At 35.8% G+C, this 26,222-nt stretch overlaps 1 protein-coding gene across 3 annotated transcripts in view; it reads right to left on the bottom strand.

The window, feature by feature from the left end:
• Positions 1–734: 734 nt before the first annotated feature.
• LOC129260433 (hyalin-like) overlaps positions 735–26,222 on the bottom strand; it is a 39,492-nt gene continuing 14,004 nt past the window's right edge. For 2 of the 3 annotated variants that reach the window (XM_064099589.1, XM_064099602.1), the window contains exons 11-23: positions 25,549–25,806; positions 25,245–25,342; positions 24,186–24,420; positions 23,002–23,138; positions 21,977–22,214; positions 21,248–21,326; positions 19,621–19,661; positions 17,632–17,882; positions 15,208–15,345; positions 7,560–7,634; positions 5,628–5,726; positions 3,114–3,182; positions 735–1,561 (exon numbers count right to left, since the gene is read on the bottom strand). In XM_064099589.1, the coding sequence (XP_063955659.1) occupies positions 1,517–1,561; positions 3,114–3,182; positions 5,628–5,726; positions 7,560–7,634; positions 15,208–15,345; positions 17,632–17,882; positions 19,621–19,661; positions 21,248–21,326; positions 21,977–22,214; positions 23,002–23,138; positions 24,186–24,420; positions 25,245–25,342; positions 25,549–25,806 (1,763 nt within the window). In that variant the 3' untranslated portion in view covers positions 735–1,516. The remainder of the gene's footprint in view (positions 1,562–3,113; positions 3,183–5,627; positions 5,727–7,559; positions 7,635–15,207; positions 15,346–17,631; positions 17,883–19,620; positions 19,662–21,247; positions 21,327–21,976; positions 22,215–23,001; positions 23,139–24,185; positions 24,421–25,244; positions 25,343–25,548; positions 25,807–26,222) is intronic. The other variant, XM_064099596.1, reaches the window with a different exon arrangement.

Raw genomic sequence — 26,222 nt, 5'->3', positions numbered from 1 at the left:
TTTCTCCCTCTTATCCCCTTGGATAAGAGGGGCTGACTGGGGGGGGGGGGCCTATTAGACCAGTCTTTCTGTCTCCCTATCTCTTATTCCCCTGCCTCTCAGCCTCCACTTCTTCTTTCTTTCTCCTTCTCTCATTATCTTCCCTATCCCTGCCTCTCAGCCTTCAATTCTCTTTCTTTCTCACTCTCTCCATCTCTCTTATCCTCTGGCCCCTCAGTCTCCCCCTCTATCTCACTCCATCATTTTTATCCCCTGCCTCTCCTCTCTCTTTTTTTATTTCTTGCATCTTGGTCTTCAGTTCTCTTTCTCCCCAACTCTCTCTCTCTTATCCCCTGCCTCTCAATGCCCCTTCTCTTTATTTATCTTTCTCCTTCTCTCATTATCTTCCCTATCCCTGCCTCTCAGCCTTCACTTCTCTTTCTTTCTCACTCTCTTCATCTCTCTTATCCTCTGGGCCCTCAGCCTCCCCACCTCTTCCTATCTCCCTCTATCTCATTCCATCATTCTTATCCCCTGCCTCTTTTCTTTCTTTCTTTCTTTCTTCTCTCTTTGTTAACTCCTTGCATCTTGGTCTCCAGTTCTCTTTCTCCCCCAACTCTCTCTCTTGCTCTCTTATCCCCTGCCTCTCTACATCCCTTCTATTTATTTCTCTTTCTCCCTCTCACCCCTAAAACAAAATGGATAACAGTTTAACAATGTTTGAAGAAAAAAGCTGTAGAACATTTTTAAAATCATTATTTTGTTTATTTCCATTTCAAAAGATATGTCATTTGGTTTCATACATCTTAATTTAAACAATATAACAAAATTTTACTTACAATATGTGTAGTCAAGATTATAATGCAAACAGGTTGATAATGGGGGAGGATGCTAAAAAAATGGGGCTTGTAGAGGGTAGCCTCCTATCAAAAATATTTTTATAAATATCATAAACCAAATATTACAAAATCTTGTCAATTTATTAGTTATCAGAGAAAGAGAGGGTAAGCCCGAGGCCAGCAATTGTTCAGCGACACACATCATTCCTTAGTTTACTCATTCTACTAGGGGGTTTTTAATGAAGAGTTTTGTCACTGAAAGAGCGTAATAGATATTAAGTGCAGGGGCGATGTTTTAGAATTTCAGGTTAGAATATTAGCTTTCTTATTTAATTAAATAAGTTGAGAAACTAAAATAACCAATGTTTAATTAAATTTTAGACTAAAAATGCATAGACATAAATGAAGACCAAAAATATTTAATATGACATTTTCAATTTTGGTGGCGGTCAATGAGTACTGGTATGGTGCATTTACAGGACAGTATTACTAATACCAAAATATACAGATAAGCTTACTGTGTGCTGCTGATAAAGTGGCAACTTGAGCTAAAGCCGGGGTAATAATAGTTACGCTTTGTATTATCTGGCAAAAGGCACTTTATAAATCCAGGAATTATTATCATTATATTATCATTCTTGTTATTATTATTCTTATTCTTATTTTTTAGGGAAGATCAGTTGGATCTTGGCTGTAGATCAATACATGAAGTCATGATGAAATTGTTGTTTCATCTCTCCCACCTGAAAGAGTAACAAAAGACAGAGAGAAAAAAAGGCAGACAAATAGTTTATATGAATTTCAAACAGTATTTCAAAATATCACCAAGATGTAAAAGAGAAGGGGAAAACTAAATACAATAAATTTAAGCACCCAAGTTCTAAAGCCATAGTTGAATGGGACTTACATGAATATCTCAAACCTTTCAGTTCATCACACAATTAAGAAGAGATGTTCATTCGAAATACGTCTGTATGTTACAAATTTTGGAACGCACGACTGGTGACCTTTTTAGGTTCTAAATGATACATCCTATGGAGCTGATTTGGCCCCTCAGTCAGAACAGTTTCAATTGTTTGTAACTTTCAAAACAGCTTTAAAAACACCCACCAAGTTCATTCCCCATAAATCAATACAGTTGTTTTCAAGATTTCTTCTGTGTTTAATTACTGTGGTTGTTAATTGGATTGCACCTAAACTAACCACAAATCTAAAAAAGATTTTACTTAAAAAACGTGTTTCTGATATTTCTAATACAAAGAGAGATATCTTAATGTGGATTATTCACATGATATGCTAAAATTCAGATAAAACTCTGCTATGCACTCACTTACTTAGCAAATGAATTACATGGAAGTTATAAAAAATGTCGTACTGCTAAAAACCTTTAATGTTAAACCATTTTGATTAAGTGGGAACTAACCAGACAGTAAGATTTTGGAATTAAACCCTTGCAAACATCCCACCAACTAAACGGTTGTAAAAATTGATATCTGTTCACAAAATTCAGTTTAGACAACACTATATATCTTTCATTAACTGACATGAACTTAATATGCCATATCTATATGTGTTCACTTGCAATTAATCATTTCTAGACATTTTAATGAGAATATTTACAAGAATGAAAATTGCAGCCTTATTGGCTGATGGATTTTCACACATTAAACAAATATTGTATTTGGGTCCCATCTCACAAAGAGATTTGATTGATTCCAGTAAACATTTGAAAGACAGTGGTACTATCATCCAGGGTCAGTTTCATAAAAGACTTGGGATTATCAAAACTTTACCATTATGGTAACTAACATGGTAACAGGGTTCAGCAGCATATATCAAAATCAAGGTTTCCATGGTAGTTAACATAATGGCAAAATTACCATCATAGCTATTCTTAAAAATAAAATGAAGCCCCTGGAACACATTTGTCCATTTTATTTACACGCATTTTTTTTTTGTATGATAGGCTAATCTTTATATGCGCATGCATACTATTAAATGTACTTTTACTTTTGTTATACTCCCACTGCATCATGCCGATATCATGCCGATACACATACGCCGATTGTGTACACTTTTAAATGACTTTGGAAGCTCAATTTCATTCAGTTGTTCTCTGGATATGACAACTACATACCCCGATAAGCTCCATCGACTCATTGGCCTTATTGTTTACAAACATACATCTCCTAGATTGAATATTATGACATCAATGGTTTTCCAGAGTTAAGATCGATTTAATCGCTCATAACTTTTGTGAGACCAAGCCCTGGAAGCACAAAGTTGAATACTCACCAGTTCGGGTTCGCCATCAGCATGGAATGTTGGTCCCTTTTCTTTACGCTTTTTCTTCTCCGGCTCCGGCTGAATACAGATATTGACAGATACACAGAAAACTTGACATCAGATATTCGCATTCAGTGAAAAAATATTAGCATACTGGAATTCAATTAGTCATTATATATTAGTGAATAACAAATGATAGATTATTCAACTTAAAAGGCTTTGGATTTGATTTCATGAAAAGCAACAAGATTTGTTTCTAGTCATAAACTTCTTTTATTTGTTTTATGAAAACATTTTTAGCTTGCAAAATTGAACATGAAAGGCAAGTTGTTTACTTTACCTAACATCATTATCTGCAATATTCCATGGGGTTTTATACTTATTTCCTCATTAAATAACATGATTTCTATAAAAGTACATTCACTCAAAGAGCCAAAATGATAATATAAAGTTTAATTGTTCAAAGTTTTGTATTCAGTGAAACAAATGTATTCCATGCTATGAATATTATGATATAATTTTCTTTCAGTGTAATAACTTTGTATACTGTTATTTATGATACATGCAAAGTGAAGGACTAATAATACTTAAATTCAGAGTTCTTTCTTTTAGGAACTCATTATATAATGAAATAAGTATGTAAGCAATGGAACAAAATACATATGAACATATATAAACATATGTATTGATGATGTATGAGTTATAGCCCACAGTAATGTGCAGATATGAGTTATCATTACTGATGAAAATCCTCTTCTGAGAAAGCGATTCCTCCATGATTATTTTAGTAATTTATGCATTATTACATGTACATTGTTATACCATCAACTTTTAATAGATAATGTATATATATGCACACATAAATAATAAAAAAACATATATAGTAAATTACATGAATTAGCATGCAGTATAAATTCACTCCTCATAAATACAGTCATTAGCACGCCAATTAATACCCACAATGCTCTTTATTCAAAATGGAATTATTTTCATTAGATGAGAATCCTACGACATGAACTTCAGGTAGCAGTGTTACATAGTACATGATTGAAAATTACTATTCCCTTAATAAATACAATCCAAACTGATACATTGAATTCCAGAAGTTCTTATTTATGATCATGACAGACAAGAAAAAGATTTGCATCCCTAAAGAAAATAAAGATGATTGTCATCATATGATAGAGTTAGCACTGCCTCACCAGGTCTTCATCAAAGTAAACTAATTGGGCTTGAATGGAGCTTACAATTGATAGCAAATCTAGCATTGATCTATCAATTGTAAACTTGCAATGGAAATCTGCAACTGATTGCAAATATTCCCTAGGCAAAAAAAAAATACTGACGCAAACTTTCTGGGACTACCTTTTTTTAAGCTCATCAGCCTAAACTTGATACATGGTATTCAAAATGACATTATTTAGATGGAAATTCCAGGGGCTCTTTTTAAAATAGTTTTCCTGTGATCGTGAGGGAATTTCGGGGCAAATTAGCCCTGAGCCACTTGCAATATTTTCCTTGATATTTTCTTGCTAAATCCTCAAGACAACCCTTACAGGTCATCACAATGAAATGCCATTAAAACCCCCATAAATAGTACATGTATGTAAACATTAAAATTACTTGTCAACCTTCTGAATTCCCATGTGTGTAATGTTAAGTGATTACAGTGTTACCAGTAATATTCTATTTTGCACATAAATCCGTATAATGACAATGGGATGAGGAAGAAAATCAATAATCGACCCCAACTGGAGCTACAAGTGGAATTGACCAATCAAAACCTTGTAAGCGACAAAGCACGACAATGCAAGCTTTATGCAAATTTTGCTTGAGAAAATCCCAAATTATCAGGATTATAAAAAATTGGTTTATTGTACTTCATACTGATCTGAATGTGTCAAGAGGATAGTGATTAAATAGGTTTGTTCATATCAAAATTGATTAATTACAAATTCAATTTTTCTTTTATAATTTGCACATGAATCAGGATAAAATAACACTAACAACACTTATCACTAAGAAGTTAAATTGATAACACTTGATGTCCCAGACTTGATGAGGCCGGTGAAAAGCACAATGAAGCTTTTATTTTTGAAACATGTTAAATTTGACTTGCTTTCACGCAAAAATACATGTAGATGAAAACCAATGAAAATACATAAACCTTGCATTGCTGTGTGTTGTAGTTAATATGTATGACTGGTTTATCAATTTAACTTTTTGCTGCACTAAATTGTCTTCAAAAGTCTCTTATCTCATAACTGACTAAAAATAGATTCATTTTGAAGGTCAGTTCCCTGCCACCACTGATATGAATGTATACAAGTTAGATGACTGAACACAAGTGGGGAACAAACACCTAGAAAAAAAAATCACAGTAAATTGATGATATGGTAGACCCTGTTAAATGGTGCCTGGGTTGCCAAAAACACAGTTCTTCACAACATAACGGTGTTATTGACGGTGTAGTAGTGTGCACACATTAAAGTTCCCTGGGATTAGTCCGCTATTCTTTCTCACCTTGTGTCTCCGGGTCTTTTGGACTCGGGGAGGGGAAGAAGGGGTAAGGGAGGGGGATAGAATCCTCACTACCTTCTTCTTCTTCTTCGGCTTCTTTTTCTTTGGTTTTAAAATTTAGAAACAACATCAAAGTTAATGCACATCCTTAAGTTGGAAGACAGCATCCCTAAACCCATAACCACTTTCACACACTTTCAAAATCAAGAAACTTTACTATTTTCCAACACCTAATAAATTATACAGTACAGTGTGACCCAGAAAAAAAACCGCTGAGAATTATTTATCCTTCATTGGACAAATATAACAAATAACACATAGCTTTATTATTAAATGCTATTTCATTTGATATAATTCCTGCATGAGTTATAAAAAATCTTTGAAGAAAATGGACTCAAAGTGTAATTTGACACCTCAATAAGCTCTGAACATCTGTTTATCAAAAGTAGCAAGTGCCATACATGATCTAAATTTAAACAAAACTTTTTTCACTCCATATGCTTGTTTGGCCTAACTGAGTGGAGAGATACATGTAAATCTGTAGTATGATTATCAAAAGCATGAAACTATTCTTTAAAAGTGAATTAGACAGTAGTGAGAATCATATAAATATCTGTAGAGGTGTAGTAACAGTATATGCAGGTATATATGAAGTATTATTATTATTATGCTGCTAATATTTATCTTATAATGATTGCAAAAAAAATATACTGCAATGTCTACATTATGAATGATGTTTTCTAAACTAATTTCAAATCTAATTTCATTGCAATATATGATTGGTAGAATAGAAAAGTGACAAATAGAATATACATATGAGATATTGTAACATACATTATCATGCATTATTGAGTGACAACTGCTCAATGACATTTGCCACACAACATTAGAAAAAAAATTATTTGTAAATTTATGCAAGATTATATGAATATATATATGGCAACCCACAAATGCTTTTCATATGAGTGAAAACTAAACAAGGAATATAAATCTTTTTTCACATTTTGAGGCCCAATTGTACTTTCACTACAATTTGATATGAATAATTACAATACAGTAAAATTTTCCTACATGTAAATAACAAAACATTTTCGGCCTCCCATTTGGAATATCAAATTTGATTGATTATTGTGAATCTGTGCATTAATCTAAAAATACTCCAGAAATAGAGGCTTGCTTCAAAAGGGTGAAAAGCAATGATCAAAGAAGGACGTGGGTGTATTGTAAAACAACTGAATAGAAATAATTTCAATTTAATCATTATTATTTAGGCTAAGTTTAAAAAAATCAAATTCCAACCTCACACAAAAGCAAATGCTCTTTTCTTCTCTTTATTTATATCCCATAAATATCTCTTATTACAGAACAGCACACACAAAGATCAAACTTAATTGGTAACTTTTGCAAATGGAAAACAACCAGTGGACAGGAAAAGTTTTTTTAGAAAACCAAAACAGCAAAAAAATCAAAACCACTGCAAAAAATCTCAGTTAAAGCTCCATTTAATAATGAGCCTTTTCACTAAAAACACATGTCCATGGAAAAAAAGCTTTGGCAATTTCATGAAAAGTAGATGGAAAAATATCAAAAGATTTTCAACAACAAGAACTAAAGCATTAACTTAACATATGACTTGGATCCTGTCATTCCCTTAGGCTACTAGGGTACATTTGATTCATGTTAAAACAGGTTTACCACAGGGTATCCTTAAAAGTCTGAAAATGTTTGGGTGGGGTGTTCACGGGGGTGGAGGAGTTTTTTCTTTTTACATTGAATTACCCAAAAAGGACATCAAATAAACACTTTAACACACAAATAACTAAAGTGTCAAATTAGTGGCATTTTGGGACAACTGCAAAACTAAAAAAATAAATATTTTTTTAAAAGAAAAACTCACAAAAATTGTACACCTGAAAGCAGCAATATCGTACTTACAGGAGGATCATTGTCGTGGGTAAACCTTGGTCCCTTTTCCTTGTGCTTCCGTTTTACTTTCACATCATCTTCAGGCTACAAAAATGACAAGAAAACAATCAAATATGGTTTTAGGATATGTTTGTATGTAGTTGATTGAGCAATGCAAGCACATGTAACACATGTTATACACCTATCATGACATTATCATATAGCCATGTACAACACAAAACTATAAAGCATTCCTAAGTAACCTCTGACCTTTTCACTGTATACTGACGTTGTTTTTTATCCATTATCCACTTGTAAATCATAAATGGATGGTAATTAATGCTGGTGGGGCTGCGTGCTTTTACTTTCTAAAAAAAAATATTTTGTGTACACTTTAAATGCAAGGTCCCTGTCTTATAAAAGGTTGCAAGTGATTTTCAACTAATAAAAAATCAATCCTCAACTTTGAGAATTGATTTCAATGATCATAACTCTTTATAAGACAGGGCCCTACTCGATACTGATACCAACTTGTCAAATTTGAAAGAGGAAGCTTTATCGAATGAGTCTCATTAATTCAAATTCAACAAGGTGGATTTTGCAGTCAAAATTTACGCCTCGATACTGCCAGATCAGAAATATATGATGACTACTTTGACCATGTGACCTAGAGAATATAATCAGAACACCATCGCTTCCAAATGCACACATCAGCCGATTTTAGAGTTGATCTTCCAAAGAATTTTCAATTCTTGATAGAATGATATCTTTCAGGGTACCCCTGTGACCAATGAACTTTAAACTCAGTACCCCCAAAACTAATCAAAGGGGAATTTCACAATGATTAAATTCTGACTTATAGTCAAACTTAGTGCCAATGCACACATGATATTCAACATGCAATCCCATTGATTAATACACAATACATGTAGCACACGTCCTTGAAGCATAAATTGACCAATGCGGTGATGTGTTTCATACGGCATGCTATTACAAATTTAAGCATGACCTTTACTTTCAGTCACACACACTATAACTTTGCGAGAAACCCCATGGACCTGTGGCATTCTTATATGCATATTTTAGCCAAGTTTTTAAGTTGATCCGTCTATCAACAGTTTCTTAGTCATCATGAGAGCAAAAACAGGTTGGACAGGTGGATGATCCAAACAGGATCGAGCTTAGCCTAGAAGAAGTAGTAGTAATCCAGGTTTCAAGTCGCTGTTATAGGGGTGGCTCGATTCACCTGGCACCAAAAAAAAATTCACCGTCACCCCCTCTCGCCACTTTACTCTATTCAATACATCCTCCTCCCTAAACCCAACCCTCCTGCTCTCCTCCATCTGGGGCCTATTTCATAAAGGTACAGCGTCAGCGTCAAGTCCCAAAACAGCGTCAAATTTTCACCTGCAGCGTCAAATTAAATATTTGACGCTGCAGCGCATTTCATAAAAAGTTGACGCTCCAGTAGGAGCGTCAACTTTTTACTGGAGCGACAAGTATGGTTACTGGAGCGTCAAATAGGGTTAAATATTTGACGCTGGTCATGGGGGAGCGTCAAGTTGACACTGTAAAGGGTTTTTCATTGTTAAGAATGGTGTACGTTGTGCTCAGGCATGCCCAAAGGGCTCTTATAGTCTGGATGATCGGTGCAAAAAGTAGCAAGAATTGTTCAGATTATGGTACAAGCATGAAATTTGGCTGACAGGTAGAGTAAACAGTGCTGAACATTTTTAGCAAGGGGTGCCAACCTGATCTCTCTTCGTATAGCAACAGTTGCTAGATAACATATTTACCTTAGCAACCACCATTTTGGGGTGTTATCTTCATTTTAAAAACTATATTTTGACTTCTAAGCGCCAATTTTACAATCACATATCAAGCAACGTTCCAATCATGTACAGCAACAGTTGCTAAGCAACACATTTTCCATAGCAACTATATATAATATTCCTGAATACAACATCTGGTCATAATATTTGAATGAAAATTGGTCAAAGTATGAAACCTGGGAGTAAAAACTATCTCATTAGCCTGAAAAAATTAGAAGCTGTCCAAATAATTATAATATCTGCATAATTATCGTATCTAGATAAGAAACCTAATTTTGATATATATGATTTGATCATATTTCTTCATACTTTTTACTCATACATGACAAAGCTTACACACTCACAAAAATCATCACCGGGTCATTGAATGTACTTACTATCTAATAATTATTAGGATCTCGCCTGTTATGAAAATGTGACAGGGTATTGTAGTGGATGTACATGGAACACTGGGAAAGACACTGAAATTTTAGGGGAAGCTAAAATGTGATTGATATGAACTAATCGCTCCCAAATGACAAAGCTTCATTGGGAAGAAGTGGATTAATGCCCACACACTTACTTGTCAGTAAATATTTGATATTATTGACCGACTTGAAGAGCATGTACATGTACAGTAGATCTGAAACGGCCTCAAGCATCATTGACTGTATGTTCACTGTATAGCATATAAAGTACACCTGAAACAGCCTCAAGAATCATTGACTGTATGTGCACTATACATAGCATGCACAGTAGACCTGAAACAGCCTCAAGCATCATTGACTGTCTGTTCACTGTATAGCATGTACAGTAGATCTGAAACAGCTTCAAGCATCGACTGTACATGTACTACTTGTGAATACATGTATGTCACGAAGCAGAACATTTGTCGATTATACAACAAAATCTTCTAAGAGAAATGGTTATCTCTGTAATTGACACTAATCATTAACGCCGCATCCTACAAATCATGAAGATGAAGCGGTAATATGCAAGATATTGTATGTTGTACCAGGTCATCAAAAAGTATGGTTGGAAAATTGAAAGCAATGTAAAGGTGTTGGTTCCAACCTACTTGGAATGACTTCTTTCATCATTCTTGCCCATTATATTTGAGCATCTTTAAAAAAAAACCAACTAATGATTCTAATCCCAAGATTACTAGAAGCAATTGCCACTGTATGTATCTCTTTTATTTTATCATAAGTCATTTACATAATTGACATGATATTTTGCAATATTTTCTAGATGATGAAGGAAAATAAATGATTTATATTTACACTGTAGGTTTCCAATAGCTTAGGACTTTGGGTACAATTCTAGCGAATTAATCGAACGTACATTTTATGTGTCGCACATGCCTTCTCAAAGTAGGGCATATATTTTTCCAAAATTTAAGTTAAGACTGTCTGGGTTAATCATCAATACGGGAAAGCAAGACCACTGTGAAGCATGCAGTATGCTCGACAAGGAATATCAGAGGCAACAGAGGAATACATCAAGAAAGTTACAGTCATCATCCTCTCCGGTGGGACAATTAATTGTTCATCAATCAAAGTGTAAGAAAAAATTCTCTCCATAAGGAAATTAGATTACGAGACAAGGTGGTAGTGACATCAGCAGAATCATATCCATCTGAGTTGGCGGTATATGGAAGGAAGAAGCATATCAGAACTCCATGCTACTGTTCTGTGGGCGAGTATGGATCACATCCAGCCAACCTGATATCACAAGTGCTTCACATACGAGGTGACAAATTCAGATGCGCATACATGTAGATCTATCAAGTCATGATCGATCTTGAAGCTGCAGGATCCCGGCCAAATACCTGCAATTGGAACTAACCTAACAGGTCAAATCAACTTCTACACGAGCTTTCAAGTCATGGATCCTGGAGCTGCAGGATTGACCCAGGTCAAAACACCTGGAAACAGAACGGACAAGTCCAAATAAACTCTAGCACGATCTTTCACGTCATGATAGATCCCAGAGCTACATTATTAATCCAGGTCAAAACACCTGGAATAGGAACTGACAGGTCCAAATCAACCTCTGCAGAAGTCACAATGGATCATGTAGCTGCAGGATCCAGACAAACACGCCTGGAAACGGAAGTGAATGGTTTAAATCGAATCTAACAGCTCTTTCAATTGATGCTAAGTCCTGGAGCTGCAGGATTGATCCAGGTCAAAACACCTAGAAAAATAATGGACAGGTCCAAATCAACTTCTGCACAAGCTTTCAAGTCATGATAGATCCCTCAGCTGCAGGATCCAGGCCAGCACGCCTGAAAATAGAACTGGCTAGTCCAAATCAACAGTTGCGAAATCTTTCACGTGATGACAAATCCTGGAGCTGCAGGATTGTTCCAGGTCAAAACACCTGGGAAAAGAACGGACAGGTCCAAATGAACTTCAGCAGGATCAAGTCATTTAGCTCCAGGATCCAGGCCAGCATGCCTATATAGGAACGGAACTGACGGGTCCAAATCAACTCTTGCAAGATCTGTCACGTCATAATAGATCATGGAGCTGTAGGATTGTTCCAGGTCAAAACACCTGGAATCGGAAGTAACAGGTCCAAATCAGCTTCTGCAGAAGTCATGATAGATCATGTAGCTGCAGGATCCAGGCCAACAGGCCAGAAATGGAACTGAATGGTCCCAATCGATTCTAACAAACCTTTCACGTCATGATAGATCCCGCAGCTGCGCAGGATTGATCCAAGTCAAAACGCCTGGTCAAAATCAGCTCCTGCCCATGGCATTCGGTTTGGGAATGGCATGAAGAACTAATATCTTCATTGCAGACTACGGAAGGGAGTGGGTAAACCAAGGCAAAGTGTGTTGGCTCTCAAGAGACCGACTACTGTTAGCAAGGGATAAAGTGGTATCCAAGCACTCATTTGAAAATTAACTTCTGGCAAGTTTTTGGTGTTTGAAATAATTCTAAACTTAGTTGACTCAATCGATTCTTGGTGGTCATTCTTTTGTCTCTTCAGGATCAGAGATATTTATGTTGTAAGTACCCATGACCTCCTAGGGAGCTCTTGTAACCGTTCTTCTACAAGAGTGACCTCTTGCTAAATGTTGATATTGTGGAATTATTTCCTAAGGTCGATCTTTAACATATGTTTAGGTTAATCCATAATAATTATGGTTTCCAAATGGATAAATATTGGTGAGGTTCTTTTAACATGCAATAGGTATTATTATATCAATAATATGGAACCCATAGACATCGTCTTTGGAAATATGAACCATATCATGAGGTAGTTTAATTTGTGCAAGGTTTTACTTTTTAAGCATCTTTTAGTACCTCTATCATTTACACATATCAATAATCTTACCTTACGGCCTTTAACCATTGGTTGCTACAGAAAACATATTACTTAGCAATTGGTACTTCGCATGGGCTTGTATACATGGTATTGTTATTGGGTTGTTGTGATTAATGTATTAATGCTTTAATAAAACAGATGCGATTCATAGAAATTATAATCATAAAAAAGATACCCTATAATAATTGGTTACTGTGGAAAATGTTACTTAGTAACGGTTGCTATGGTGCTCATTGTGTCTACCTACGGAAACATTCATAAGATGAGGAATTCATGGGCCAGATTTAATTTCTGAGCTATTCTGAGTAAATTATAATGATCTTAACTAAGATAAAGAATTTGTTGCTACGGAAGAGGGTCACTTAGCAACCGTTGTTATGAATAAATGGATCAAAACTATTGTGATACAAAGGAACTTGCTTTAGATTAAAATTTGTATGACATATCGCCTGTGAAAATGCTTCTCAAGCCCAATTAAGCTCAGTTACTAAGGTAAATATGTTACCTAGCAACTGTTGCTATGTTTGGTGAATTCACGTTGGCACCCCCTGCTAAAAATGTTTAGGATAACTTACTATACATTTGTGCCGATTTTCATGCTTGTACCATTTTCTGAACATTTTTTTCACCAATCACCTAGACTATTACAAGAGAACAGATATTTAGAGCAATGTCTGTGATAATGCTAATAAAGAAAATATTAATGTAATGCTTTCTAGTAGAAATGCTGTTTCTTTTTTTTTGTTCTACCTAGCCTACCCCCCCCAAAAAAAAATTTAAAAATTCCTCCGAAACAGCAAATTTTTCAGTCTTTCCCAGGGCAGGCAAAGGGAAAAGAAGGGAGGCAAGTTATAGACAGACTTTAAAAAAAAAAAAATTGAGAGGATTTTTTTTCTTGTGGGAAAAAATAGAGGAAGGTAGATCTATTATGTGGAAGTGTTTAATGCAAGGCCTAAATTAAAAAAGCCCTAGGCCATAAAAAAGGTTACACTTCGTAATTCCGAAGGTCCGTAATTCCGAAACACGTAAATTGCCTTATGCCTATACCTCGATGTTCGTTAATCTGAAAACGTAAAAGAGTTCGTTAATCCGAACATTTGGGGCGTTATTCCGAAGGTTCGACAATCCGAAAACGAAATAAGGTTTGATGTTCCGAAGGTTCGTTAATCCGAAAACGAAATAAGGTTCGTTGTTCCGAAGGTTCGTTAATCCGAAAACGAAATAAGGTTCGTTAGTCCGAAAACGAACGAAAACTAACCCTAACCTCACTTCGTTCTCGGACTAACGAACCTTCGGAATAATGAAGCTTCGGAATTACGAATGTATGTGATAAAAAAATGATTGCTTTTTTTTTCTGTTTCTGACTTTCTCAAAAAAAAAAAGTTGTGGCCATGGCATTGTTGAATCCATTTACTGAATGGTTATTCACCGTTGGCGTTGAAACCGATAACTTAAAAATCATTTCCATTTTGAACAAAAATAATCTTTTAAGGTCATTTTCGATGTTTCATGCATAATTAGAGCCTACAAATTTACTTGCTTCAGGGTGATCATACAGCACTGCACCAGCATTGGGCCGCCGCCTGCCGTGTTGTTGATACAACCTTGCATTACCGACACAAATAGTCAAGTGTGGGACTGGGATTAAACTTGTACGGTAGAACATTTGTTGAAGGTGAAATTTCGACCGGCAATAATAATAAATTTTCCCCCTTTTTAAAATAATTTTTTCCCTGGCATAGGGCTAAATGAAATCAATTCTCTGAAAACTTACAGAATGGAGAAACAATGCTTTGCCAACCTGTGACAAATAGATATTTTCTTCTTACTCTCTTCTAGAATTGCAAACTATCGCCATAGAGCCATCACTCTGCTTCAACTGCTAGTCTTATGATGCAGACCCTGTTTGCAGCTGCTAAATAATAATTTCGCTCCCGAAAAAATTAATAAGCAAAAAAATAATAATATTCTCTTTCAATTTTTCTTCTTCTAATTTTGCTTCTCAAAGGTGGGGGGGGGGGGGGGGGGCACGGGCCGGCTGTGCCCCCCCCCCCCTGGATCCGCCAGTGCTTTCTACCAAAACTTATGACTTGAATTGAAAACAAAAAACTGGAGAGAAAGGGGATTTCCCCCTAATCAGCCTCGTACATGACTATTCAAATAAATAGCTGGAAAGTCAAGCTGACTTTCCAGTGAATGTGCTTTTATGAAATGCAAAGTTGCTAGCATAGCAAGTAAAAGCTGCTATTCTACCAGAGTTGCTATGATAGCAACTTGCTATGATAGCAACTCTTTATGAAATGGGCCCCTGATGCATCTTCCATCTGTTCTTAGGTCACCCCTAACCCTCTGACCAGGGTCCCGTAACACAAAGGTTAGCGATTGATCATACACTTGATTTTTAAGATTAATTGTACATTGTTATCAATACAATCAATCATGATAAAGTTCTATAATTGTTAAGCTTTGTGTTACGAGCCCCAGTAATAAAATCTAAATCGGATTGATTTGAAACTTGAACTCACTGGATGCGCCCTCTTGAGGGGAGGAGATCGAGGTTGAGATACTTTCTCCTTGTCATCATGGAGGAACTTAGGACCATTGGGTTGACGCTCATCGATGATTTCATGAATGAATGAGCCATTGCTATATACATAGTCATTCTAGGCAATACGGAAAAAGACAATTTTTAAGTACCAGAATAAAATTAATTGAATCGTATTTTCTCAACAAGCAAATACATGTGTAAGAATTCACCATTGTAATCAACGATATCATGAATGAATGACCCATTGCTATAATTCTGTGCAGCAAGGAAAAATCAGGAATTTATCAGAACAAGATGAATTGAATCATGTTTTGGCAACGAGCAAAATAAAGATATCAAACAATCACAAACTTTAACAGAACAGTATGGAAATTGCTACATGTACTTCACAATTTGTGAATCTGCAACATAGTGTAAAACAAGTTGAACGCCTCTGGCAGTCTCGCCTGCATTACGCAATTCGATATACAGCAGTGCTTCCTTTGAAAAATAGCTAATGAATAATGATTCACACAAGAAAACACTAATATGATAATAAAAAATTATTGACCCAAAATGACCTTTGACCATGATCATATGACCTAAGACATGTGCAAAACAATCGTTCATACTTGATTACCCTTATGTTGATGTTTCATGAGCAAGTACCATAAACTTCCTTAGTTATAATGCCAATTCAACACATACTCCCAACGCGGCCAGAGTTCATTGACCTTTAAATGACCTTTAAATGACCTTTGATCTTGGCCATGTTCCTGAAACACACACAGGGATACATTGCTGCTCTTATATCCAAGTTTCATGAACTAAATCCACAGACTTTTAAAGTTATGATGACAATTCCACAAATACCCCTAACATTACCAAAGTTTGCTGACCCTAAATGAACTTTGACCTTGATCATGTGACCTGAAACTCGCGCATGATATTCAAGAATACATGGTTGCTCTCATGTCCAAGTTTCATGAACTAGATCCATAAAATTTCAAAGTTATGATGACAATTCCTCAAATACCCCCAATATGGCCAAAGTTCATTGACCCAAAGTGACCTTTGACCTTGGTCATGTGACCTGAAACTCGCGCATGATATTCAAGAATACATGGTTGCTCTCATGTCCAAGTTTCATGAACTAGATCCATAAACTTCTAAAGTTATGATGACATTTCAAAAACTTAACCTTGGTTAAGATTTCGATATTGATTCCCCCAACATGGTCTAAGTTCATTGACCCTAAATGACCTTTGATCTTGGTCATGTGACCTGAATCTAGCACAGGATGTTCAAGGTTACTTGATTGCTCTTATGTCCAAGTTTCATGAACTAGATCCATAAAATTTTTAAGTTATGATGACAATTCCTCAAATAACCCCAACATGGCCAAAGTTTGTTGACCCTAAGTGACCTTTGACCTTGGTCATGTGACCTGAAACTCGCGCATGATATTCAAGAATACATGGTTGCTCTCATGTCCAAGTTTCATGAACTAGATCCATAAACTTCTAAAGTTATGATGACATTTCAAAAACTTAACCTTGGTTAAGATTTCGATATTGATTCCCCCAACATGGTCTAAGTTCATTGACCCTAAATGACCTTTGATCTTGGTCATGTGACCTGAATCTAGCACAGGATGTTCAAGGTTACTTGATTGCTCTTATGTCCAAGTTTCATGAACTAGATCCATAAAATTTTTAAGTTATGATGACAATTCCTCAAATAACCCCAACATGGCCAAAGTTTGTTGACCCTAAGTGACCTTTGACCTTAATCATGTGACGTGAAACTCAGGCAGGATATTCAGTGATACACTATTACCCTTCTGTCTAATTTTTATGAACTACATGTAGGTCCATATACTTTTGAAGTTATGACAACATTTCAAAAACTTAACCTTGGTTAAGATTTCGATATTGATTCCCCCAACATGGTCTAAGTTCATTGACCCTAAATGACCTTTGACCTTAGTCATGTGACCTGAAACTCAGGCAGGATGTTCAGTAATAATTTATTACCCATATGTCCAAGTTTCATGAACTAGGTCCATATACTTTTTAAGTTATGATGACATTTCAAAAACTTGACCAAGGTTAAGATTTCAATGTTGAAGATGCCGCCGTCGCCGTCGTTGGAAAAGCGGCGCCTTTAGTCTCACTCTGCTATGCAGGCGAGACAAAAAAATGGGGAAATGAGCTACCCTCTCCTTCTTCATATGCCCTTACTTCCAACTATTTTCCAAACTTTGATCAATAATGCATTTTCATGATTTTCCGTTACTGTGTCTTTACTTTAATTCTAAAGTTTTTTTCTCTCTTGTTTTTTTTATAATGAATGGAATACATATGTATTCAATTCTATGGTAAGACAAAGAGAGCTCAAGAGACGAATGCGTGAAGCTTACCATTGGACGTGGTATTTGGATAGGCTTCTTAACTTTGGGAGATCTCGTGATCAGAGGCACCTGAGATAGGGATTGCCTGTACAGTCTTCCCAACCTCCTCTCTCTCTTTCTACTCCTCCTGGCTTCTTCCTTCAATTCATTCTCCCTTGCGTAGAGGAGGAAATAACAGCAGCACGCCAGGATCAGAATGATGATGATCAAGAAGAGAACGGCACCAAGAGCGATGGCTACGATCACCTCCCAGCTCAAACCTGCAAGAAGAACACATATCATGATTCCATAAAAAAACTGGGATTTGTATTATAGTTGCTGAATGCTGATAGCCACGCTGATAGCCTTATTCACCCAGATGTATTCCATTCAAATACTATCAAACCAGCCCCAGTGTTAATCGGTCTAGAGTGAAAAACCTGTCTTAAGTGGCCACCAAAATTGTCTCCTATTTGAAAGGAATATGTATTATAGAACCTGGCTACAGTGGCCACTTCTTATGTTTCCCTTAATAGACAGGTTTAAGTGTAGAGAGTCTCTAAATTATGGTTTGAAATGGGTCTCTAACTATGTGTATAGATAATTTAATTGTGAAAGTTCTAAAAGCAGGAGTAGAACTCATCTGCAATTAGGTACTGAATAGCAGAACGACGGAAGAAGAAAAAAAAGCCTGTCTGGGACAGTGACTTTTCTGTCTTTTCATTTCTTGTCATTTTTTTTCAAAATTTGTGCAAAAATTTTGTTCAACTTCCTCTTTTTTGTTGTCCTTCTTTCTTCATCACCAAATTGTTTTGTCACATCTTCTCAGTGTTTTCTTACATGTATATTCCTAATATAAAGTGAATCAAAACAAGAACAAGTGGAATGCCTCTGGCCGTCTCACCTGCATCACGCGATTCAATATAGCAGCAGTGCTGATTTTGAAAACTACTATAACTCGCACAAGATGTTCAGTGATACTTGGTTACTCTTATTTCCACGTTTTATGAACTAGACCAATACACTTATAGAGATATGATGGCAATTCAACAAATACCCCCAACGTGGCCAAAGTTCTTTGACCTTACATGACCTTTGACCTTGATCATGTGACCTGAAACTCGCACAGGATGTTCAGTGATACTTGATTACTATTATGTCCAAGTTTTATGAACTAGACCAACACACTTTCAAATTTATGGCTGTAATTCAACAAATACCCCAATTTGGCCAAAGTTCATTGACCCTAAATGACCTTTGACCTTGATCATGTGACCTGAAACTTGCACAGGATGTTCAGTAATACTTGATTACTATTATGTCCAAGTTTCATGAATCAGATCCATAAACTTTCAAAGTTATGATGGTAATTCAACAGATACCCCCAATTCGGCCAAAGTTCATTGACCCTAAATGACCTTTGACCTTGGTCATGTGATGTGAAACTCATGCAGGATGTTCAGTGATACTTGATTAACCTTATGTATAAGTTTCATGAACTAGGTCCATATATTTTCTAAGTTATGATGACATTTCAAAAACTTAACCTTAGGTTAAGATTTTGATGTTGATTCCCCCAACATGGTCTAAGTTCATTGACCCTAAATGACCTTTGACCTTGGTCATGTGACATGAAACTCAGGCAGGATGTTCAGTAATACTTGATTAACCTTATGGCCAAGTTTCATGAACTAGGTCCATATACTTTCTAAGTTATGCTGTCATTTCAAAAACTTAACCTCAGGTTAAGATTTGGTGTTGACGCCGCCGCCGCCGCCGCCGCCGTCGGAAAAGCGGCGCCTATAGTCTCACTCTGCTATGCAGGTGAGACAAAAACTGGAAATGCTTTGTAAATCGAATTGAACATAAGGACATACATGTATATCTATCTGTCTATGAAGACATTTGTCACTAAAGTTCTCACTTTATGATACATTTGATAATTGAATGAAATCTAACTCAGTGATTATATGAGTGAGTAATAGACCCAAGGGAAATGTAACTCCTAATTTTGCCTACCTTTGTTTTGACATCGATCTCCATAGTATCTGTAAGGGCAGCTGAAAAAAAGAAAGAAAAAATTCAATTAAAAAAAATCAATATGTAAATTTGTATGGCAGATGTGAAGATTACATATACAAATGATATACTAAATAGAGTTCAAAGTAATTGAAGAATAGAATTCAATTGCCATTCAGAAAGCCCTCAGGAACAACCAATATTTTTGATGAATTTCCTGGCTAGCTCATTACAAATCATATGTAATAACCATATAAATATGAGCTCATCTCATTCACTCCTTTCATCCATAGAATTTCTAGATCATATATCAATAATCAAATTTCTACCCCAAAATGACTGTTTCACAATATCTTATCCCTATGTCATACATGTACTTCATTTACCAAACCATTATACTTATTTGTCTTCCTTTTCAAATTCTGTTTACAGGAATTTCCATTCTTAAGTAAAACAACATTTACTCGTATGACAATTGCTCCTGTCTATTTTTCTATGGGAACCATTTGGTCCCTGTAAAAACTCCACAGGAATTACAGAATCCAGTATTCTTAGAAGACATACTAGGAGCGTTTGGCCCAGTGGATTAGTCTTCTGACTTTGAAACAGAGGGTCGCGGGTTCGAATCCCAGCAATGGCGTGATTCCTTCAGCAAGAAATTTATCCACACTGTGCTGCACTCAACCCAGGTGAGGTGAATGGGTACCCGGCAGGATTAAATTTATTCCTTGAATGCATGAGCGCTGAAAGGCAGCTCGAGCTAAAGCTGGGGTAATAATGATAATAACATCGCGTCTCCGAATAGATAGATGGCGCTATATAAATGCTTATTATTATCATTATTATTACTATAGAGTTAAGAATTATTAAAGTTTCCAGCTCAGAATAATGTGAGGATTTGGAATAGGATGGCAATTACAGTCAACTTGTAAGTATTGCTTACTGAGAAAATATGTTTAAATGGTGGACAAATTCCATAAAATCAATATTTTTGGTAACTTCAACAACTGCTCAAACTATCATAATTTGAGAGCTTTGCAAAAAAACAGCGACAAATCACTTCAAGAGGTCTCATGCAGGGGCCGCGGAACGGTTTTCAAAGTGGGGGGGGGGGGCTGACCATGCAAAAAATCACAATCCTATGGTTATTTTTACGTTTTTGTACACCGTTTTGGAAAAAAGTGGGGGGGGGGCTGAAGCCTCCCCAGCCCCCCGCCTGTGCGGCCCCTGTCATGTATAGGAGGTTGGACATACGTAATTTATGGTATTACCCTGAGCAACTGTTCCTTGAAAAAATTGTCAGGGAATGATTCATATTCAAGAGAAACTACATGTAATGGAGCACTGCAAGAAATGTGCAATCAGTTGTAAGTCAATTGTGGGGTTTCAAAAGCAATCATAAGTCTTGAAATTAGTTGCAAATTTGCACGCAATTGCTGGTCTGCTTTTTGAGACAAGAAGTTAATATTGATTTGCTTATATAGTTAAAACTGATCTATTGTAAATTTGCAACATAAATTTTCAAATATTTTCTTGCAACACCACTTAAGTTTAAAAAACAACTTAGTTGAATAATAATAGACCTATTCGTACCCCAAATAACTTAAATTGACACCGATTTTCTCACCTGCAGCTTATTTCATATGAAGATGAGTTTGTGATCATACAGGTTCCGCCATTCAAACAGTAATCACTAGAACAAACAGCTAAACCACAAACAAAACAAAATATAAGGAACGAATTACCAAACAAAATCATAAACCAGACAGTTATTGCTCAGAAGACTGGATTGGGTTACAGACCTGCAGTGAATAACACCAAATGCTTAATTTAATCATGAAATTTATCAAATTGTTATCATTGTGTTTTCAACGCATAAGTCTGGTCAGAGCAGATGTTCTATGGGCATGCTGGAAATATAGGTCATAAACTAGAGTGCATTATAAAATTCCAATAAAATCAATTTCAGCCACATATAAATAATGTCATTACATGTATATGTATAGATTTCACAGTTAAACTGTGCTGAAATACACTGTACATTGCAAAAATACAACTGACCAAGTATTACTTAAATTGTGACTAAATTTTCATTTAATCAGTTTAAAACAAGTGCAACAAGTATAAATTATTCAGCACCATCAATCAAAGGCAATATTCATTATCTGCCCTTCTACCTGAAATCTAAGTGCGCCTTGCTCAACTAAACATACTACATAGAAAACATACACATGCATGTACACCATGGATTGAATATAGACCCATGTTTGTGAATTCCAGACAAGAATTTCTACCAATATGAACATTTTCTTCCAACCATTTGTATTCTAGAGTATGAATCCACGAGATGACTTACCTTGTACACTTCCGGCTTTGACCCCGTTGACCTCGAGGTACAGCCCAGTACTGACCCCTTCTGTGAGTTCAAGTGACCCGGGGGTCACGGTGTCATTGAACCTCTGCTCAAGGTTGGATGCAGCAGGGGCAGAGACGGGGTCATAGGTCAAGGTGTAGTCAACGATAACACTTCCTGGGGTCAGGAATAGAATCTTGGACATTCTGAAAGGTGTCATGGTGCCGTAGGTGCGTTGAAGCTGCATGGAGGATAATCAAGGATGATAAATTGAAGTCATTTTAGTATGAGTATTACATTAGCTATCATCTTTATGTTTAACATGAAATCTAATATGGTTCTTTACAAGCACAGAAGCATTTATATTGTGCTAAACAGTCAGTAAAATAATCACCAATAAACCATTTAATAATCAAATAATATTTATTAAATAAAAAAAAATTATCTTTACAATGTTACTAACATTGGACTTACAAAAGAGGCTGACAATAATGGGGGACCTGAAGATATGTACCTAGCTTTAAAATGGTCAAAGGATATGAAAATTTAAATATTTGGACAGCTTGTCTAACTGTACTTTGTGGTAAAAATAAGACCATTATTCAGGAAAAACAAATACAAGACTTTGTAACTTCCTATTAAAAAAATCCCTCATCCATTCTGAACACCTTTTAATTTTGCTATTAACAGATTTGGAAGGGAGTCCTAATGCTACCACTTAATCTCCAATGCAAAGAAGTTATGTTTCCGTGCATCATTTTCAAAGACATTTTACAGTTATTGTAGGAAAATATGACAATTGAGAGAATAGCACTAAAATACTGAAAGAAATTAGTGTTTTATTGGTATAATCTTTTGAAAATGTGTTCATTGCAGCCTCTATGGACACTTAAATAGGAATGGTTGGAATGACTGCAGTTGCAGTTCCCGTACAGAGAATGTAAAGTTTGACATTGATATAGATGTGCAATGAATGGTGCATAGCTTTAGGACGAGCATAGTTTGAGGACAGCATCCGAGGCACTTACATGTTCATAGATTCTATTCTGTAGTGATTGGTAAGTGCTGCTAGATGGATCTGAGCAACATGATTGGTAGTTGACAGGAGCTGTCCCAGGATTCTCAATGCTTTTCAGTGTAAACTGCCCCCTGAACTCTACCACATCTAGAGAGACAAACAAGAAAATAGATTAATAGCAATGGGCCAGGGAGAAGAACCAGAAAGAATACAGAAAGGAGAGGGTGGAAAGAATGAGAAGAGAGCAAGAAAGGAGAGAGAGAAAGAGAGAAAGATATAAAGACAGGCAAGAAAATGATGTTTCATTGATCTTTTTAAATTCACGATAAAGGGAAGCTTCTTGCCTTTGACGTCACAAATCAAGAAATAAAATTGTAATAACTTTTAAATTTTTGATGGATTTTCCTCAAACCTTCACCAATATGTTTCATTATTTTTCTGCTATTTTTACGATAAACTTTTTCAGGGTGAACATTCCCTTTAAAGGGGAATCCAGCCTTGGCCATAAAATGTTGTGTTGGGAAGGAGAAAAATAAATTAAACAGAATGGTGAAAGTTTGAAAGAAATTGGACAAGCAATAAGAAAGTTATAGCTGTTTTAAAATTGAGATCACTAATACTATGTAGATTTCAAATTGGCAACTGGGGAAGTAAATTATGACAAAGGACAAGGACAACTTTCCCATAGGCCATGTACTTTATTATCAGGGATTTCTGGGGCAGCAATCTAAATATAACCCAGGTAGTATATTGTTTTATGTCCTCATGAAAGAAAAATATTATTTGAAATAAAACTTATGAAAAAGACATTTTAGCCATAATATGTATTGGAGTACATGAAAGAGTAGTCCTTGCCTTAAATCACTATGACATCCCATATGCGGCCAATTTGAAGTCTCCATGGGTATGGTAATTACCAATATTTACAACTTTAAAAAATTCATAACTTTCTTGTTGTTTGTCAAATATTGTTCAAACTTTCACCTGTCAACTTGTCCGATTTTTATTTTCCTTATAAAAACAAGTTTTCATTTGGGTTGGATTCCCCTTTAAGTAAAACACCAATGCACACACAGAAATATACAAATTATGACAAAGACTGATTGCCATTTAGAAATATCAACAAATTTGAATTTCTACCACAGATAAATAAAAATCAAAATCAAAAGACTGCTTATTGGTAAAATAACTTACTCAAGTCCATCGAATCTGTCACAATGACATTGGAAGTAGAAAAGATGTCCCTATTATCCCCTGTGAGGGCGCTATTGAAGATATCCTTGATGCTTTCCTCATTGTAATGGGCTGTTGCACACAGATAGATTGTGTATTCTATCACGTAGTTGCTACTGGTATCGAAGGTACCGCTGGTGATTTCTAGTCCCACAAAGTCACTTCGAAGTTGGGTTCCTCTGAACAGGTTGTCAAGCTTTTATTTACGATAATAGATGAAAGATGGTTGATAAAAGTGTTCAACAATTATTACAGATTTTTTACTCTTTGCATTCTCCAAAACACGAGCATGAAATTCGAAAGTTCCCTATTCAAAAGTTCTAAACAGTGGCTTTCCTTTAGTAAAAAGTTGTGTTTTACTTCAATCTTTTAATCAAACTTACATCATGGAGGCCCCATCACTTGCAAACATTATACTTCTATCCTAACACAACCCATTATTCAGGATTGACATTCCCCTAAATCTCATGGTCTAAACTACATGTAGATGGATTCTTGAATGCATGCAGTCAACTCTTATGCCTCTGCCATTGCTGGATCAAAAATGAATTACATTTAACTTTCACATGACTTCTTTGAACTTTGAAATTGTGACCCCAGATCTATTCAGATCATCCTCTCTCACATATGAATACATGAACAAGGTTTGACACTGAACTCTCAAAAGGGTTTTCAATAATTGCAAGAAAAAATTATTTCACTGTATAGATAATAACCTCTGTGATCTTTGACCTTATGACCCCTAAATAAAATCAGAACATTGTCACTCCTATATCCATATATGGACCAAGTTTGAAGTTGATTCTTCAAATTGTGCTTAATTTATAGTTGGAATGACAGTGAGAAGGACAACCTGAAAACATTGCCTCCGGCATCCACCTAAGATGAGTGGAAGAATAAAAAATAAGTATTTATTTATACTTCTGAGAAAAAAAGAATGTGGTCCATCTCGAATTCCTGTTCTGAACTGCTCTTCACACCAATATAATGAACTTAATTAATAAATATGTTTGCACTTACATCATTTCTCAGATTATCCTGGCGTGATGAACCTCCAAATATTCCATCAAGACCTCGCACAATATCAAGAGTAAGGAAGCCATCAAGACTTATGGTATCTTTAACAAAAACAAACAGTAAGCAAATGGTGAAAGCATAGTCTTCATAATAAAGCCAAATCATCAACTGTCCACAAATAAAAGGGCTTGATGAGGATGTTTCTAATCAAACATAAATAAAATTCATTCCACTCATGTTTAAAATTACAAAACAGGCAGGCGATCTGAGTGACGTGGTAGGAAAAGAACAAAAAGGAAATACTAACCTTGTTTGACAGTCACAGAGATCACAAAAGAACATTCTGCAAAGTTTCCTGTTGGATCTTCTGCCCGATAAATGATGTCAGAAGTGCCTCTGCCAAACCTAGATCCAGATCCCCTTCCGGATGTCTGTGAAAGAGTCACTGTGCCAGAGTTATCTGTAGCTTGCGGTTCAGACCATGAGACTTTCACATCACTTGCGGCGTTGAGGACAAAGAATGATTGGTCAGAAGGGCAGGCTCTGATCTCTGGCCGCTGGAGATCTGTTAAAAGAATTGAACGTTAGAATTGAGGGAATCAGAACTATCCGTAACAAAAGTTGACAAATAAATACATTTTACCTTGGTTATTATTTATATCCATTAGAACAGCATTATCTATCCAGTCCATGTACGAGATAAAACTGATATGCATTCATAATATCTATTGATTACATTATCAAGAATAACAGAATTTAATTGACAATCAACTCAGGACGATCATCAGAAAACAGTAAACTGCATACAGTCAACATTTTATATGTATCTGCTATTGCCAGACTAAGAATATAATACACACCTACCCTCTAACATGTTCAAATACTAAAATTTCTGACCTTTCAACTTAAGGCCCTAAAATCTAACCAGATCATGGTCGCTCCAATGAAGTTGAAGCCTAAAATATTTCTTTAATTATCACG

Source organism: Lytechinus pictus, chromosome 1 (assembly GCF_037042905.1).
Source record: "Lytechinus pictus isolate F3 Inbred chromosome 1, Lp3.0, whole genome shotgun sequence".
Taxonomy (NCBI): Eukaryota; Metazoa; Echinodermata; class Echinoidea; order Temnopleuroida; family Toxopneustidae; genus Lytechinus; species Lytechinus pictus.
Note: the sequence above shows the minus strand (reverse complement) of the source record. Positions and strands in the feature narration are given on the sequence as shown.